Source organism: Danio rerio, chromosome 4 (assembly GCF_049306965.1).
Source record: "Danio rerio strain Tuebingen ecotype United States chromosome 4, GRCz12tu, whole genome shotgun sequence".
NCBI classification, from domain to species: Eukaryota; Metazoa; Chordata; class Actinopteri; order Cypriniformes; family Danionidae; genus Danio; species Danio rerio.
In genome coordinates, this window is record NC_133179.1 from 70894464 (window position 1) to 70910000 (window position 15537).

The 15537-nt window shown below is 42.1% G+C and overlaps 1 protein-coding gene across 38 annotated transcripts in view; it reads left to right on the forward strand.

Annotated features, from left to right (window-relative positions):
• The window catches only part of rab3ip (RAB3A interacting protein (rabin3)), an 847807-nt gene that overhangs the window by 33317 nt on the left and 798953 nt on the right, over positions 1-15537 (forward strand). For 10 of the 38 annotated variants that reach the window (XR_012401567.1, XM_073946023.1, XM_073946024.1 and 7 more), the window contains 3 exon segments: positions 1986-2081; positions 7945-8022; positions 12941-13144. Coding sequence is in view for 34 of the 38 variants with exons in the window: in XM_073946023.1 (XP_073802124.1) it covers positions 1986-2081; positions 7945-8022; positions 12941-13144 (378 nt within the window). In the remaining 4 variants the exon portion in view is untranslated. 38 annotated transcript variants of the gene reach the window in all.

The following is a 15537-nucleotide window of genomic DNA, read 5'->3' on the forward strand; positions in this document are numbered from 1 at the left end:
GTTCTTAGCAGGAGCGGCACCCGGTGTGGTCTTCTGCTGCTGTAGCCCATCCGCCTCAAGGTTGGCCGTGTTGTGTGTTCAGATATGCTCTTCTGCAGTCAATTGTAACGAGTGCTTATTTGAGTTACTGTTGCATCTCTTATCAGCTGGAACCAGTCTGGCCATTCTCCTCTGACCTCATCAACAAGGCATTCGCGCCCACAGAACTGCCGCTCACCGGATATTTTTTCTTTTTGGGACCATTCCCTGTAAACCCTAAAGATGATTGTGCGTGAAAACCCCAGCAGATCAGCAGTTTCTGAAATACTCCGATTGGCACCAACCATGTCACGTTCAGTCACTGATGCTCGCTTTGAACCGCAGCAGATTGTCTTGACCATCAATCCTGATCATCATCATGTGATTGGCTGATTAAAAAATTGCGTTAATGACAGGTGTTGAACAGGTGTACCTGATTAAGTCACCGGTGAGTGTATATAGACCATTTTGAGGAATGTAAACAAAAACAATGGTCCCAGGAGATAATTGTTCTGCGATAACGACAGCTGTTTCTGTCACTTCCTAATGAACTACAGCTGTTGTAAAAGCTGCACGTGAATATATAGCACAATGGCATGTTTTTACTCCAAACTCACCTCAAAACTACCGTCAAGTCCCTCTGTGAGACTCCGTAGTCATGTTTATAGTCAGACTGAATCCCTGAAAGCAGTTAAATCTTCAGTTTATTCAGCACAGTTTATTTACACTGTTTATATCTGTTCATGAGTATATTACGTCTTTAGATATTGTTCTGTTATAGTCATATGCTATTTGTTTTTTCAGCTTTTTTTCTTCATATTTCTCTTGATGTGTATCTGTAAAAAAAAAAAAAAACAACAACAACATTTCACTGAATTTTATTTTTAGTTCGGTTTGATTTTCGTTATATTTGAATATTTTGTTTCTATTTTAGCATATGCAATGATTCCAAAACTGCCTGTTGTCGATGAGGGTTGTCAACTCTCTCATGTTAGCCAGGTTGTCCCATGTATACGTCCTGTACGTGACCTCCCTCGTCCCGTTATCGACGTCTTTGCTGATCTAACCGAACAACAGCATCAGTTGCAGCTCATGCACTGCAAAAAATGCTTTTCTTACTTAGTTTTTTTGTCTTGTTTCTAGTCCAAATATCTAAAAGTTCTTAAATCAAGAAGCATTTTCTAGACAAGCAAAACATATTGTCTTGTTTTAAGAAATAATATGCCAAAATGAAGCGAGTTTTTTTCTTAAATCAAGCTAAATAATCTGCCAATGGGATAAGCAAAATAATCTTATCACAAATCGAAAAACAAGATTACTTTGCTTACACCATTGGCAGATTATTTTGCTTGATTTGAGGAAAAACTCGCTTCATTTTGGCATATTACTTCTTAAAACAAGACAATATGATTTGCTTGTCTAGAAAATGCTTCAGGATTTAAAAATTTGTAGATATTTGGACTAGAAACAAGACTAAATCTAAGTAAGAAAAGCATTTTTTGCAGTGTGTTTAGGCGATCGCTTGGAGTTTTAGGTGCTTCAACAATGAGCTGAATCTTTATTCATTTCATTAGGGATGAAACGATTCCCCGAACGCACGGTTCGAGTCATGACTTTTGATTCCACGATTTGATATTCTCAAAATGTTTATTTAAACCATTAACATTATACAGTAAATGAAAATGTGTCCTTTATTTGGCTCTTACTGACAAACCCTAAACATTGTAAGCCTCTAAACTGCAGGTTTAATCCATCCTACTTATTTAACTGCCTGGAAATCTAGATTTACTGTCTCCTCCAACAGTGTTTTTTTGTTCGTTTGTTTGTTTGAGAAGAAGCTGTGTTATATCATCCACCCCTTCTCATCGATGTGATGTATAATTGAGCCATACATTCCCTGTTTTTGTTCTGTTTTTCATTTTTTTTGTGTGTGTGTGTTCTGTTCATGTCATTGCATGTGTCTGAAGGAGCTTAAGTTAAAAGACGAGGAGTGTGAGAGGCTTTCTAAAGTGAGAGACCAGCTGGGGCAGGAGCTGGAGGAACTCACTGCTAGCCTGTTTGAGGTTTGTTTGGTTTCTTCAACCAAATGACAGAGCCGATCTGTGCGTGTGTGTGTGTGTGTGTTTGTTTGTGTGTGTGAGCACTTGATCATGTGGAGTCACTCTGAACACTCAGCACAGAACTAAACTGCACTTGATGGCGCGTCTGCTGTATGCCTGAGGCTTTGTCCACATCCTTACCATTTCTGTTTCTTTGTTTGCTCTTAAAAATGTCAATTATGATAAATGAACTTCGGTTACAGCTAATGATTTCACGCGCACCCTTGATTTCTGGGGTGGTTTTCTAGAAAGCAAGGAAACGAGGCTTTAATATGTTGTGCGTTTTATTCGACTGCACTTTACAGCATTATAACTGAAGTCTAACATGTGTTTAGTCTGATCAAACAGCGCTGCTTTGACTCCACGTGATCTTTAGTGGAAGTACTAGAAGCGGTGGACTGGGGTATAATAAAAGCTCTATTGTTTTGTGCCGACTCGTGTCTTTTCTCAAAAATAAAAACAGACACCATGTTCTTCTAAAAATCGAGCCCAAAGGAAGCGACCAAGGACCAAGAATAGAGCCCTGAGGGACACCACACACCAGGGGCACGGCTTCAGAGACGAAATGACCAACCTTTACAGAGAACCGCAGGAAGGCTGGTTTATATTTTCGCCCGGTGCCGCGTTGTGGATCTCCGCTGACTGCGCGCACAACTAACGAAATGCACAAGACTTTTATACTTGATGCGTTCGCCATTGTCTCTAAGGGTGCTTTCACACCTGCCTGATTTAGTTCAATTGAATCGCACTAGAGTTCGTTTCCCCTTTTGGTACGGTTTGTTTGGGCAGGTGAGAATGCAGCAATCGTACTCGAGTGCGCACCAAAAGCGGACCAAATAAGCGTACCGAGACCTGCTTGAAGAGGTGGTCTTGGTACGCTTTCAAACGAACCCTGGAGCGGTTCGTTTTTTGGTGAGAATATGATTCGTACTAAAACAGGTCCAACCGCAAAAAGTACTGCGCCTTTTGGACTAATTCAGCTGCCGTAGGCCGATGCGCTGTGCATTATGGGATATGGAGGAAAAATATTTGTTGACAGCGCTTTACCAACAGAAAGAGAGAGAGAGAGAGAGAGGGGAAAACATTACCTGATGGGTCGTTGGTAATATTTCCGCAAGATGACCATGTCGCAGTTTAGCTAAATTAATTCACGCCTCTTCCTGAAGTGACGAGCGATGCATTAAACACTGTTTTCCAGCCGCGGCCGCGCTTCATTCTCGAGATGTATAGTTTATCTAAAGCAGGGATACAATCAGCCAGCGCAGTCGTCCCTCCAGAGTAAAAACGACATTTTGTGTCTGCCGGTTTTGTTTACATGGGAATTCTGACCAATCAATAAGCAGTTTAGGAAATATGTTCAACAACATCTGGCCAATGAGAGATGTGGATTTTGACAGATGACTGCATTTTGGTTCAGTTTAACTGGTTCAGACCAAAGCCAGCCGTGTGGTGTGAAAACGACCCAAAGACGGCCGAAGATGCAACAATGTATCATTTATTACCCTTGGTCCGGACCAAATAAAGCGAACTACAGATGTGAAAGCACCCTAAAACGACAGCGGGCGGTCAAAAGGAACTCACAGTTAAATCCAACAAATAAACAGAAGTTTCCGGAACTACGTCATTAATATCATTCAATATATTAAACTAATTATTTTTTATACATTTTTTAATGATTACAAATAGTTTTATAACCATTCAAGATTTATTTTAAATTAAACTTTGATGCATTGCTTTTGTTCATATCTCTTAGTCTCAAAAAATAGTGTGCGCTCCACCAGCCGTGATCTTGTCGCGCGCACCCAAAGCGAACCTCCGCAAACACCGCGATGACGTCACGTTCACGGTGCTGACACAAGCGAACTAGCGAACGCGTCAAGTATAAACCAGGCTTTAGTGTTGAACGCTTTACTCATTCATCAACATGATTTCTGCAGGAGTGCCTTAGGATAATAAAGACCATAACTCCCATGATTCCACACTCAGTCATGGCCAAAACGCATTTGTTTGTTATAAATACACGTCCTCCAGCAGAGAAAATGACATACTTATTCTTTCCTGATAAAAGTCTTGTCGACTATCCAAGTTTAAGGAACAACTAATAATAACTTGACCTCTAGTTGATCATTTGGTGTCAGAAGTGGCTTATATGAAAGGCGAAGGCCTCTAGATGACGCTTATTTGACCCAAATAAAATGTGATCATGCCTTGATTTCGAATGATTTCATTAGGACAGTAAAGTCTGACTTTGCTTGGACATGTATAGAAAATAAAGTCCTGCTGCGGTGGAAACAGAATGAATATTGTGTCCGACTCCATTATGAGCTTGGAGGACTGCATCCATACATCTCTGCAGTGCCTCACATCACTGATTAATAAAGTCATGTGGAATGGCAAAGAAAGAAATGCTCAATAATGTTTATTGCTGGTGACTGGGCTGGCCAATCCTGGAGCGCCTTTTTTGCTTTCTGGAGCTTTGATGTGGAGGCTGAAGTAAGAAGAGCGCTATCCTGCTGGAGAATTCGCAGCACAGATGTCTTGATACCTCAGGCTGTTGATGTTGCAGATCTCTCGCACGCCCTCATGCCGAATGTAACCCCAAACCACGATTTCTCCTTCACCAAACTTGACTGATTTTTATGAGAATCTTGGCTCCGTGCGAGTTCCAGAAGGTCTTCTGCAGTATTTGTGATGATGCAGATGATCCATCAGAAAAATTCTGCCACTTTTCCAAATGATCAACTAGAAGGATCGATGTCAAGTAGTGTATACCTTCATAATAAAATACATATGAATAATGAAACTATTTAATATGTCACCTCTAATGTTTTAATTGTCATATTTGTGTACAAATGATAAACTAATATCAATCATCACAGTCTGTTTTCCAGTACAGCGAGTGCCTCATAAATGACACGGTTCATAAAACAACACCCAGTGAATCCGCCTGTTACGTGCGCATGTTATCAGGATTGTAAACAAACCAACCTTTCTATCTCTTTTCAGCTTATAAAAAGAGCGATTTGTCCAAAAACCTGAACTCTGTCTTCATTCACTCACCCTCACGATGTTCCAAACCTTAAAACGATTCAAGGGTGTAAACTCAATCTTCATTTTCGGGTCAGCTGTACCTTTAACAAGCTTACGTAATGATTCCAGCAAATGGTATTAAGATGGGTATCTCTTTGAAAGTATTGAGTCATGTTTTACGGCGTCATTTGCTTTTTTAGGGCACCATTAAATCTAGAGTACGGTCGTTGTCAGTCCGCTTCACGGTGCTTCAGTTGTTTTGAAAATAACCCTGCTAAAAAAACAGCTTAAACCAGCCTAGGCTGGTTGGCTGGTTTTAGCTTATCGACCAGCCTGGTTTTAGAGAGGTTTTGGCCACTTCCAGGCATTTCCAGCCTGGTTTCAGCTAGACAGGTTGGGAGATGACCAGTTATAACCAGCTTGACCAGCCTAGGCACGCTGGGAGCTCACCCAAAACCAGCTCTGTCCAGCTTAAACCAGGTTTTTTTCAAGCTGGTTTTAGCTGGTCAACTTTCCTGCCTGCCCTGCTGAAAAATCCAGCTTAAACCAGTTCCAGGCTGGTTTTCAGCCATTTCCAGCCTGGTCTTAGCTGGTTAGGCTGGGAGATGACCAGCTAAAACCAGCTTGACCAGCCTAGCAGGCTGGGAGCCCAGCCAAAACCAGCTATGTCCTGCTTAAACCAGGCAATTTTCAGCCTGACCAGCTAAGACCAGGCTGGAAATGGCTGGAAACCAGCCTGGAATTGGCCAAAACCCCTCTAAAACCAGCCTGGTCGACCAGCTAAAACCAGCCAACCAGCCTAGGCTGGTTTAAGCTGGATTTTTTAGCAGGGTGACCAGCTAAGACCAGGCTGGAAATGGTTGGAAACCAGCCTGGAAATGACCAAAACCCCTCTAAAAACAGGCTGGTCGACCAGCTAAAACCAGCCAACCAGCCTAGGCTGGTTTAAGCTGTTTTTTCAGCAGGGAAAAGTTCAGCTTGCATCATTCAGAGTTATTATGAGCTGGAGAATTAATCATAATCAGGTTTCCCTCAAGGTTTTAATTCAGTGACTAAACACTCAAGTCTGTTTGGGAAGTGTTTTCAGTTGTCATTGCAACTCATAACTGTTTGAGCTATAATTGTTGAGTTACAAATAGCATACATTTCAGATTAGCAGGATATTTATTAATAAGTAGACGTCTAAAGTTGGAGTAAACATGTATTAGGGGAACTTATGTTCTTTACAAAGACTTACGAAGTACTTTTCTTTTTAGGTGGTCTCTTTATAGTGCATTTTAAATAGCAGCACAGCTCTGCTTCGCTAACAGTCTCTGTAGTGCTAATTAGCCTGATGTTAGCAAACAGCTAGATGACTAGCTGCTGCTGCTGATTTAGCGTTTCTAAATCTTTATATAAAACTATATTAGGCTCGTGTTAATGACTTAACGTCAGTAATTTAGCCAAAAATACGTTTGAAATACCAATTGATTTCAGGACGGGAGACCAGGAAGTGCTAAAATGCTAACTTTTTCCTGCAGCATTTATTTGATTTGTGTTCATTTTAGGTTCGTTTGTTTTAGTGTGTCACGAAACAACATTTTAAGCATTCCCACATGAAAAAAACAGTGTAGTAATTTATAGTAAATACTATTTTAAACCATACTATAGGAAAGTGTATCATACTGTATACACATTATAGTATTTACAACACTTTGATAATGAATGCTACAGCATACTCTAGTATTAACTATAGTGAACTGATATACTGTAGTGTACTTTAGGTTTTACTACAGTAAACTGTGGTGTTCTGTTGTATAATATACCCTATAGTTGTTGAATAGTGTTTTTTTAATTGTTGTTTTAATTGTTGTATGTTACTATTGTTGTTGTTGTTACCATAGCAACTGTTACCAGAGTAATTAAATTACTACAGTATTGTTCAGAAATACTATAGTATTCGCTATGAGTTACTATAGTATTTTGTTATGTGGGTTTATTTGAAACTTTATTAGCCCTGCTGAAAAATCCAGCTTAAACCAGCCTAGGCCTTTAGCTGGTCGACCAGCCTGGTTTTAGAGGGGTTTTGGACACTTCCAGGCTGGTTTCCAGCCATTTCCAGCCTGGTCTTAGCTGGTCAGGCTGGGAGATGACCAGCTAAATCCAGCTTGACCAGCCTAGCCAAGCTGGGAGTCTAGCCAAAACCAGCTATACCCAGCTTATCCAGGCTGGTCAAGCTGGTTTTAGCTGGATTTGGCTGGTCATTTTCCAAAGACCATGCTGGAAATGGCTGGAAACCAGCCTGGAAAGGGCCAAAACCCCTCTAAAACCAGCCTGGTCGACCAGCTAAAACCAGCCAACCAGCCTAGGCTGGTTTAAGCTGGATTTTTCAGCAGGGCTGACTAGAAAGGTTTATGCAGCGGCAGAGCGGTGGCTCAGTGGTTAGCGCTGTCGCCTCACCTTCTGGTTGCTGGTTCAAGTCCCTAATCAAGTATCTACTCCTGAAGTTACATGAATTAAGCAAGTTATTTCTTGCGAACAGGGTAAATAAATGTAAGAATGCATAAATGACTCCAGATCTGCTGAGTGTTCAGGGAATCCGCTCTTAAGTCTCACTTTCCTTCAGTTAGACATCTCGCTTTTCTCCCGTTTTCGTTTCTCATGTCATGCTTTGTGTTGTCCTCGTTTGTCCTGAAGTGTCCTGGTCCTGCCGCTCAGGTCTCTCTGCTCTGGTGTGGTGGCGCTCTCTCTGTCGGTGTGGGGTTTTTTTTATTCACAGAGGATGTTGTTTGATGTGAATCTGTGGCGTTCTCTACAGGAGGCTCATAAGATGGTGCACGAGGCAAACTTGAAGCAGGCCACAGCGGAGAAGCAGCTAAAGGAGGCGCTGGGGAAGGTAACTTACCAGAATCATAAGTTGGACAATTCCCCAGTTACATTCATTTGTACCGTCTTTGAAATGAAATTCGTGGTACACCACTTTTGCATTACTTTTTGTTACTTTCATCAAAATAACCACATTTATATACCAAAAAAACCCTTTTTGATGATGATACCAAAGTAACGTAAAACATTTCATTCCTAAAAAGTAAGAAAGTTACTCGTTTAGTGACTTTTTGACAGAAGCAACGCAAGATTTATTTATTTTAAAAATACTGTCGTAACTTTCCCGAGCATCCTAAACCAGAGTTTCTCAACCATGTTTCTGGAGGACCACCAGTTTTGCACTTTTTCCATATCTTTTTAACCAAATGCACCTGAATCAGCTCATTAACAAAGACAGAAAGGCATGTAATGCGTGTGACAGACTGTTACAGTTTAATTAAGTTGTCTAGGGAAAATAAACGTAACACTTATAAGATTCAATTATTACAGAGTAGATGGATGGAAAATACACCAGGACACAAACTTTACATTCAATTCGTTTATTCCTCTTACGAGGAGAAGAAAAATGAAGCCAACACATTAGAGGCTTACATGTGTGCGCTTTGTACAATGTATATATAATAATAATAATAAAAAGAAAGAAAATACAATCAAAAGTTTTAGCGGAAAAGGAACTAGAGTGGCGCCAAAGCAAAGAACTAAACAAAACCAAAAGCCACCTAAACTAGAACACAAGATCCCCCTCTAAACTTACTAATAAAAATAAAAATGTAAAAAAGACTCTGAAATCTTCAGCGTTTGCGACGCCACACATAAACTCCCTGAAATAATAAGAAAAAATACAAAATGCGGCGCTCACCCACTTACCTAGTGTTTCTGAACATTGAAGTTACCTACGGGCAAAATGTATGTCGCGCGACTTAGTAACCTATTCCCTTTTCCCCAAAAAGGAATGATAAACTCTTTAACCATGACCTAATTTACATCGATGTAGTTATTCATAAACTCAGAACAAAGCATACATTATGAACAGCAGAGAGCGAACACAAACCAACACACACACACATAGAACTCTGAAAAACAAGGCGTGCCGGTCGAATTTAAAGTCCGCGGTACGAAGTCCAATTGGTCCACGACGAAACGCCCTAATGAGGAGTGACAGGCTCAGGATCCAATCAGCAGGTACCTAGTAGAGAAAAAGTAGCGGAACAAAAGGTGATAGGGCGAGACAAAGAGCGAATGACAGACAAGGAGATGCGAAGGGAGACAAGCAAAACAGAGAGGGAGAAGGCACAAAAATACAAACTCCCACGGACCGTAACACAGACAAAAGAGACATCAAAAACACGCAGTGCTGGTGGTATTCCAGGAACGGGGTTGAGAAACACTGCTCATAACTATTAGCATTTGTTATTAGCTCTGGTTCCATTGAAAGTGGCGCATTTGATGGAAATATGCAATTAACGCAACATCCAAACAACTAACTTTCCGTCAAAGGCTTCGCATTCTGGGAAACTTTTCAAAATAATCAGTAATAACATTAACTTGAGCTTTTTTTTTTTCAAAATAACTGACGTCTTTTACAAATACAGCCATATTACCTTGCATTCCAATGCCTGATGTTTGCATCCCAGGCTCACTCTGGAAACGTAGTCCTGGAGACCGCGAAATACGTCCTGGGAGGTACGTATTTGTGCAGTGTTTGTTTTCGTGAATCCACGAGAGGCCACTGTGTGCGCTTCTTCGAATCACGAACGCCTCTTGCGAGCGCCATTCGCGCCCGCGCTGTTCTCGTGTAAAGCCGCCGGAGGCCGCTGTGGAGTGACCGTCTGTCCGACTGACTGATTGATTGAGTGGGCGACCGGCCAATCTGGCTGACCCACTCTCCTCCTCCTCTAAACCCAACCGTTTTTACCGATTGAAACGCTCGCCCGCTCGCTTCCCTGAACCCAAGCAACAATTTACAAACGCCATCCAGAAAAAGAAAAGCCCTCTTCTGATTTTGACCGCGTTTTCGGATTTCACCGCATTCTCCCATTTTACAAACGCCATCCAGAAAAAGAAAAGCCCTCTTCTGATTTTGACCGCGTTTTCGGATTTCACTGCATTCTCCCATTATGAACTCATTCACTTCATTTTTTGGATTCTGTTTTTGTCTCACCTGATTTCTGGAACCGCTCTTCCCCAGACTCGAACCCGGTCGAGTCCGTCGGCTCTCCTCTGGGTCTCCACTCCGCCGACATACACGACGAGCTAACCGGACAAACTGGTTGCGGTGGGACAACCCTCCACACGAAGCTGAGCTGTCAGCCGGCAAGTGTGAAGAAGAGCGGCGTCACACCGCCCCGTAGTGTTCGCTTAAAAAAGTTTAATGCAGCCATGCGTACCTCCGGCCACGCAAATCGCGGTCTCCAGAAACGTCCACAGGACTACGTTTTCAGAATGAGCTTGGGTTGGATGTTTGGAAACACTGTGCATTGAGGTTGGTCAGCAAGTTAGTTAAATTATTAAATCGCATCAAGTGATTTATTGAATAAATGGGTTTCCATCATAATTAATTCACTAAGGAAGTCCAAAGATAATATGGCTATAAAAGAAAAGAAAATACGTTCCCCTGACTTGATAATATGTTGTATTAATTTGTTCCTTCATTTTAAGTAAATTGCTTGACACATAACTTGCTTCCTGTTTCACACAATCACTGTAATAATAAAATTGTATAGCGCTTTTACAGTGTAGATTGTGTCAAAGCAGCTTAACGTAAAAGTTCAACTAAATTGAAGCTACATGAGTGAGAGGACCAGCATTCAGCTGTACATATACAACTCGGAAACAGACCAAGCAGAGAGAATACACAATTATTTGTGTCTTTGTATAGTTTTACAGCCAACTGTGTGCTAGTTTAAAGTTCCGAGCTTGTACACAGAGAGTAACAATCATGAACACTAAATTAACTTTGACTGAGGTACCGGATGCGCCGCGACACGGCACACCAGACACTCACATTCGGATGGTATTTAAAATGAAACTATTCAGATGGCGCTCCGTGGCACGGCAGAAATATGAAGTGTCCCGAATCGTGGCTGGGCGCCGCGGACTTGAAGCGCCGTTGTGTGTACCCTGATAGAAACCTATGTTTAGAATTATTATTATTTTTTATTTAAGATTTATTTTTAGCCTATTAAGTGCCTTTATTAAGTGGATAGGGTAGTATTTCAGTGGGAGAGAGAGTGGGGTTAGGGACGGGAAATGTCCTCGAGCCGGGATTTGAACTCGGGACACCCTGAAGTACTAAAGACACCATATATCGACGCGCTAACCACTAGGCTATTGTGCCGACTATGTTTTGAATTCTAAAATGCATGTCGCTGTGTGGCCCGACACTGAGCGTCACCGAGTGGCGCTTCTGGTGTGCGACCTGCAGGCAAGTTCGTTATTTTATTTCCAATCGAGCGACACGCACGTGAGGCAACGCGCTCGCACTTTCCAGCTGCACCTTGTTAAGATCACAGGGAGCTTCTGTGAGCATGAGAAATGCAAACGGCTGAAGTTTAAGGCAGACGCAATGAAAAGCACACGTTTGCAAACCTACCTAAAGTTACAAACAATAATTCCGATTACAGCGATCATGTGGTGAATGTTGATCTTGTGTTGAGCCCAATGAGCCTTACATCTAAAAATAGAGCACGGGTGTTCCTTTTAGTGACATCGCTTTGACTCACACTGAAAATGGCGGGCGTAAAACCACAAACTTAGGATATGGTGATGTGCGCCTGTCAATCAATATTGGTGGGCGGGGGGACCGCACTCCTACGTCAAGTTGCGGTCGATCTAAAAACCGCTCCAATTGGTCCACCGTTTTTATGTTGTTCAATTGGGAAAAAAAGGATTTATATCAACCCAATATGACGATCTATAAACTATACCTACACGCATGTCTGTCCAAACAGCTTGAAACGTAGATTTTTCACCATAGATGCCCTTTAGGTTCAGTTTAGCTCAGTTCAGTGTGGTTCAATATTCACTGCTGAGAGTTCAAACACTGACAAGCAAACCCATCGATGCGGAACTCTACAAGTCCCAAACCAAGCAAGCCAGTGGCGACGGTGGAGGAACAAACTTCACCAATTGACGAAAGTGAAGGAAAAACCTCGAGAGAAACCAGGCTCACTTGTCTCCTCTTGTCTAACTTAATGTGCGGAGCTGCATTCTAGGTGCCGGAGGCAGGAGAACACTGGATGTCAACTTTTCTGAGTGAAGGGAGTATAATCGTTTACAGTAACCACAATTTACAAAAACCAATTAACAAATTTGTAAATAATGGCCATGATTTACTAAAACGAGAGATCAAATATATGTTTTTTTTTGCCACGGGATTGTGCTATTAATGTCACATTACAAATACCAAGTAAAGCATTCGTCACATTATAGATAGAAATAAATGACAAAGGAAAACATACTTCTTATTGACTTTTCTCTATGGATATGGATTATTTATAGCACGGCCATACTATGAATGGAAGTTTCCCAAGCAGGAAATGTAACCGATAACTGAGAATGCAGTGGACACAATCTGAAAAAGGTGGATAGGTGTGAGAATACTTGGCTATCAAAACTACCAAACCACATCTAGGGTTTGTGTAGTATCATTTTGGCAATCGTCTGTGCACAAATAAAATAAGTAAGTAAAGGGCATAACAAGGGGAGCCAAAAGAAGGACAAAGATCTACTAACCAGAAACGTCAAACTTAACCAAACTAAAATGAAAGTTTAAGTGAGAAACATGCAACATTATTTTTCACGACAACAGTGTATTCGGAATATAGTCATTTTTAGGTCCATTCTGGTAAAAGGAGACCTTTTAGGATTTGTTTTTATGTAAAGTCTGAAATCTCACCAGACCTTCTTTTTTTCCCCCCTCCATGTAGATCGATGTTCTTCAGGCCGAGGTGGCTGCTTTGAAGACTTTGGTCCTGTCAACTTCTCCCACATCCCCTTGTAAGGAAATGCCCCCCGGGCCCAAAGCGCCCTTTAAGAAGGGCCACGTCCGCAACAAGAGCACGAGCAGCGCAATGTTGGGCAGCCAGCAGGAGGTGGCGGTGACGCAGCCCATTGTACGTGAGTGCAAAGAGGTTTGTATCTGCTTGTGTATGTTCAACACCCAGAGTCATGTCCAACATACAACCGGGGTTGGCTTAATATACAGCGTGATGTCGCAATAATAACGGTGTATTCAGTAGGATTGACGTTTAGTTGAGAATCTAGCAGGAATATTTAATAGATCCTTTCTAGTGCTAAACCAAACATAATGTCAGGTTTTTAAATATGCAGGTAGTGAGTGAATCCATCCATCCATCCATCATAAAACAGCCCTCTCTACAGGGTTGGGCCATTTATATGGATACACCTTAATAAAATGGGAATGGTTGGTGATATTAACGTCCTGTTTGTGGCGCATTAGTATATGTGAGGGGGTACTCTTTTCAAGATGGGTGGTGGCCATGGTGGCCATTTTGAAGTCGGCCATCTTGGATCCAACTTTTGTTTTTTTTCAATAGGAAGAGGGTCATGTGACACATCAAACTCATTTGGAATTTCACAAGAAAAGCAATGGTGTGCTTGGTTTTAACGCAACTTTATTCTGTCATGAGTTATTTACAAGTTTCTGACCACTTATAAAATGTGTTCAATGAGCTGCCCATTGTGTTGGATTGTCAATGCAACCCTCTTCTCCCACTCTTCACACACTGATAGCAACACCGCAGGAGAAATGCCAGCACAGGCTTCCAGTATCCGTAGTTTTAGGTGCTGCACATCTTGTATCTTCACTCCATAGACCATAAAGATAGTGGGGCCATTCTTCATCAATGGAAACCTCAAGGCCACTGGATATTTGTAATCGCTACATGATGATGTGTTTCCCTCTTTATGCACTGAAGCTGGCACGTTACCCGAGTTTTCTTCCAGCAAGATGGTGCACCACCACATTATGGGTGTCAGGTCCGAGCATTCCTAGATGAACAGTTTCCTGAAAAGTGGATTGGTCGCCATTGGCCAGTTGATTGGCCCCCAAGGTCTCCCAATCTGACCTTCTTAGACTTTTATCTTTGGGTCATCCGAAGGCAATTATCTATGGGTTGCATTGACAATCCAACACAATGGGCAGCACATTGAACACATTTTATAAGTGGTCAGAAACTTGCAAATTACTCATGAAAGAATAAAGTTACGTTAAAACCCAGCACACCATTGTTTTTCTTGTGAAATTCCCTATGAGTTTGATGTGTCACATGACCCTATTCCTATTGACAAAAACAAGAGTTGGATCCAAGATGGCCGACTTCAAAATAGCCACCATGGTCACCACCCATCTTGAAAAGTTTGCCCCCTGACATATACTAATGTGCCACAAACAGGACGCTAATATCACCAACCATTCCCATTTTATTAGGGTGTATCCATATAAATAGCCCAACCCTGTATATATAAGTATAGTATTATTTGCAAAAAATAACCATAGAACAGGTACAAGTTATAGCAATATATCAGCAACAACTTTTAGAAAACAATTATGCTTTCGTGTTCTTGATTGAAATATATATGTTACAAACACAAAGAATGGGTGAACATTCCTGAGACCTCGAAAGAAGAACTAGTCAGTTTTTTCTCCATTGAACTGAAGGATTCTGTTTGTTTAAAGAGCCCCTATTATGGGTTTTTGAAAATGCCCTTCCATGTAGTGTGTAACAGCTGTAAGTGAAGCTGTAAGTATCCAGCTAAGGCTTAATTCTGAAAGTGGACAGTGTTTAAAACGATTGATTCATTTAGAAGAGTCGACTCGTAGTGCTTTAAATGAATCGTCTTGATAAGGAGTCTTTAGCCGTTTCGGCGTGACGTCGATACGAAAACTAAGCCCCGCCCAATTGTTGCGCATGCAAACCAGGGAAAATTGAAACCTGCGGCCCCGCCCACAAACACTGTAGCAGATCCCGGTTGAATAGATTCATGAAGATGCTGTGCTCAGCTGGATATTACTGGAAGTGTGAGGGGAAACTTAGTGTTATTTTCTCTACCCAAAGATGATCCGTCCAATCAGCGCAGGTTAGCGTCGTGCTAAGGAGGGGTTTGGGAACAAATGAATCGCTGAAATGAATCATATGGGGCGCTTCCATAGAGGCAACCTAGGCGGCTGTCTAGGGCGGCAGAATAGAGAGGGCGGCGTCCCCGGAACTACCCTCGCCACCCGCGCCCTCATCTGCGTCCAGGGTGGCAGAATAGAGAGAGCGGCGTCCCCGAAACTATCCTCGCCACCCGCGCCCACAATTATATCCGCGTCTAGGGTGGCAGAATATAGAGCGCGGCGTCCCCGAAACTACCCTCGCCACCCGCGCCTCAGTTATATCCGCGTCTAGGGCGGCAGAATAGACCCCCCCCCCACTCCCCGGTTTCACTTTAGGTTTGAGGGCGGCGTGACCGTCCTTTGCCTAGAGCGGCAGTTCAGCTTGCTCCGGCCCTGGGTGTAGCT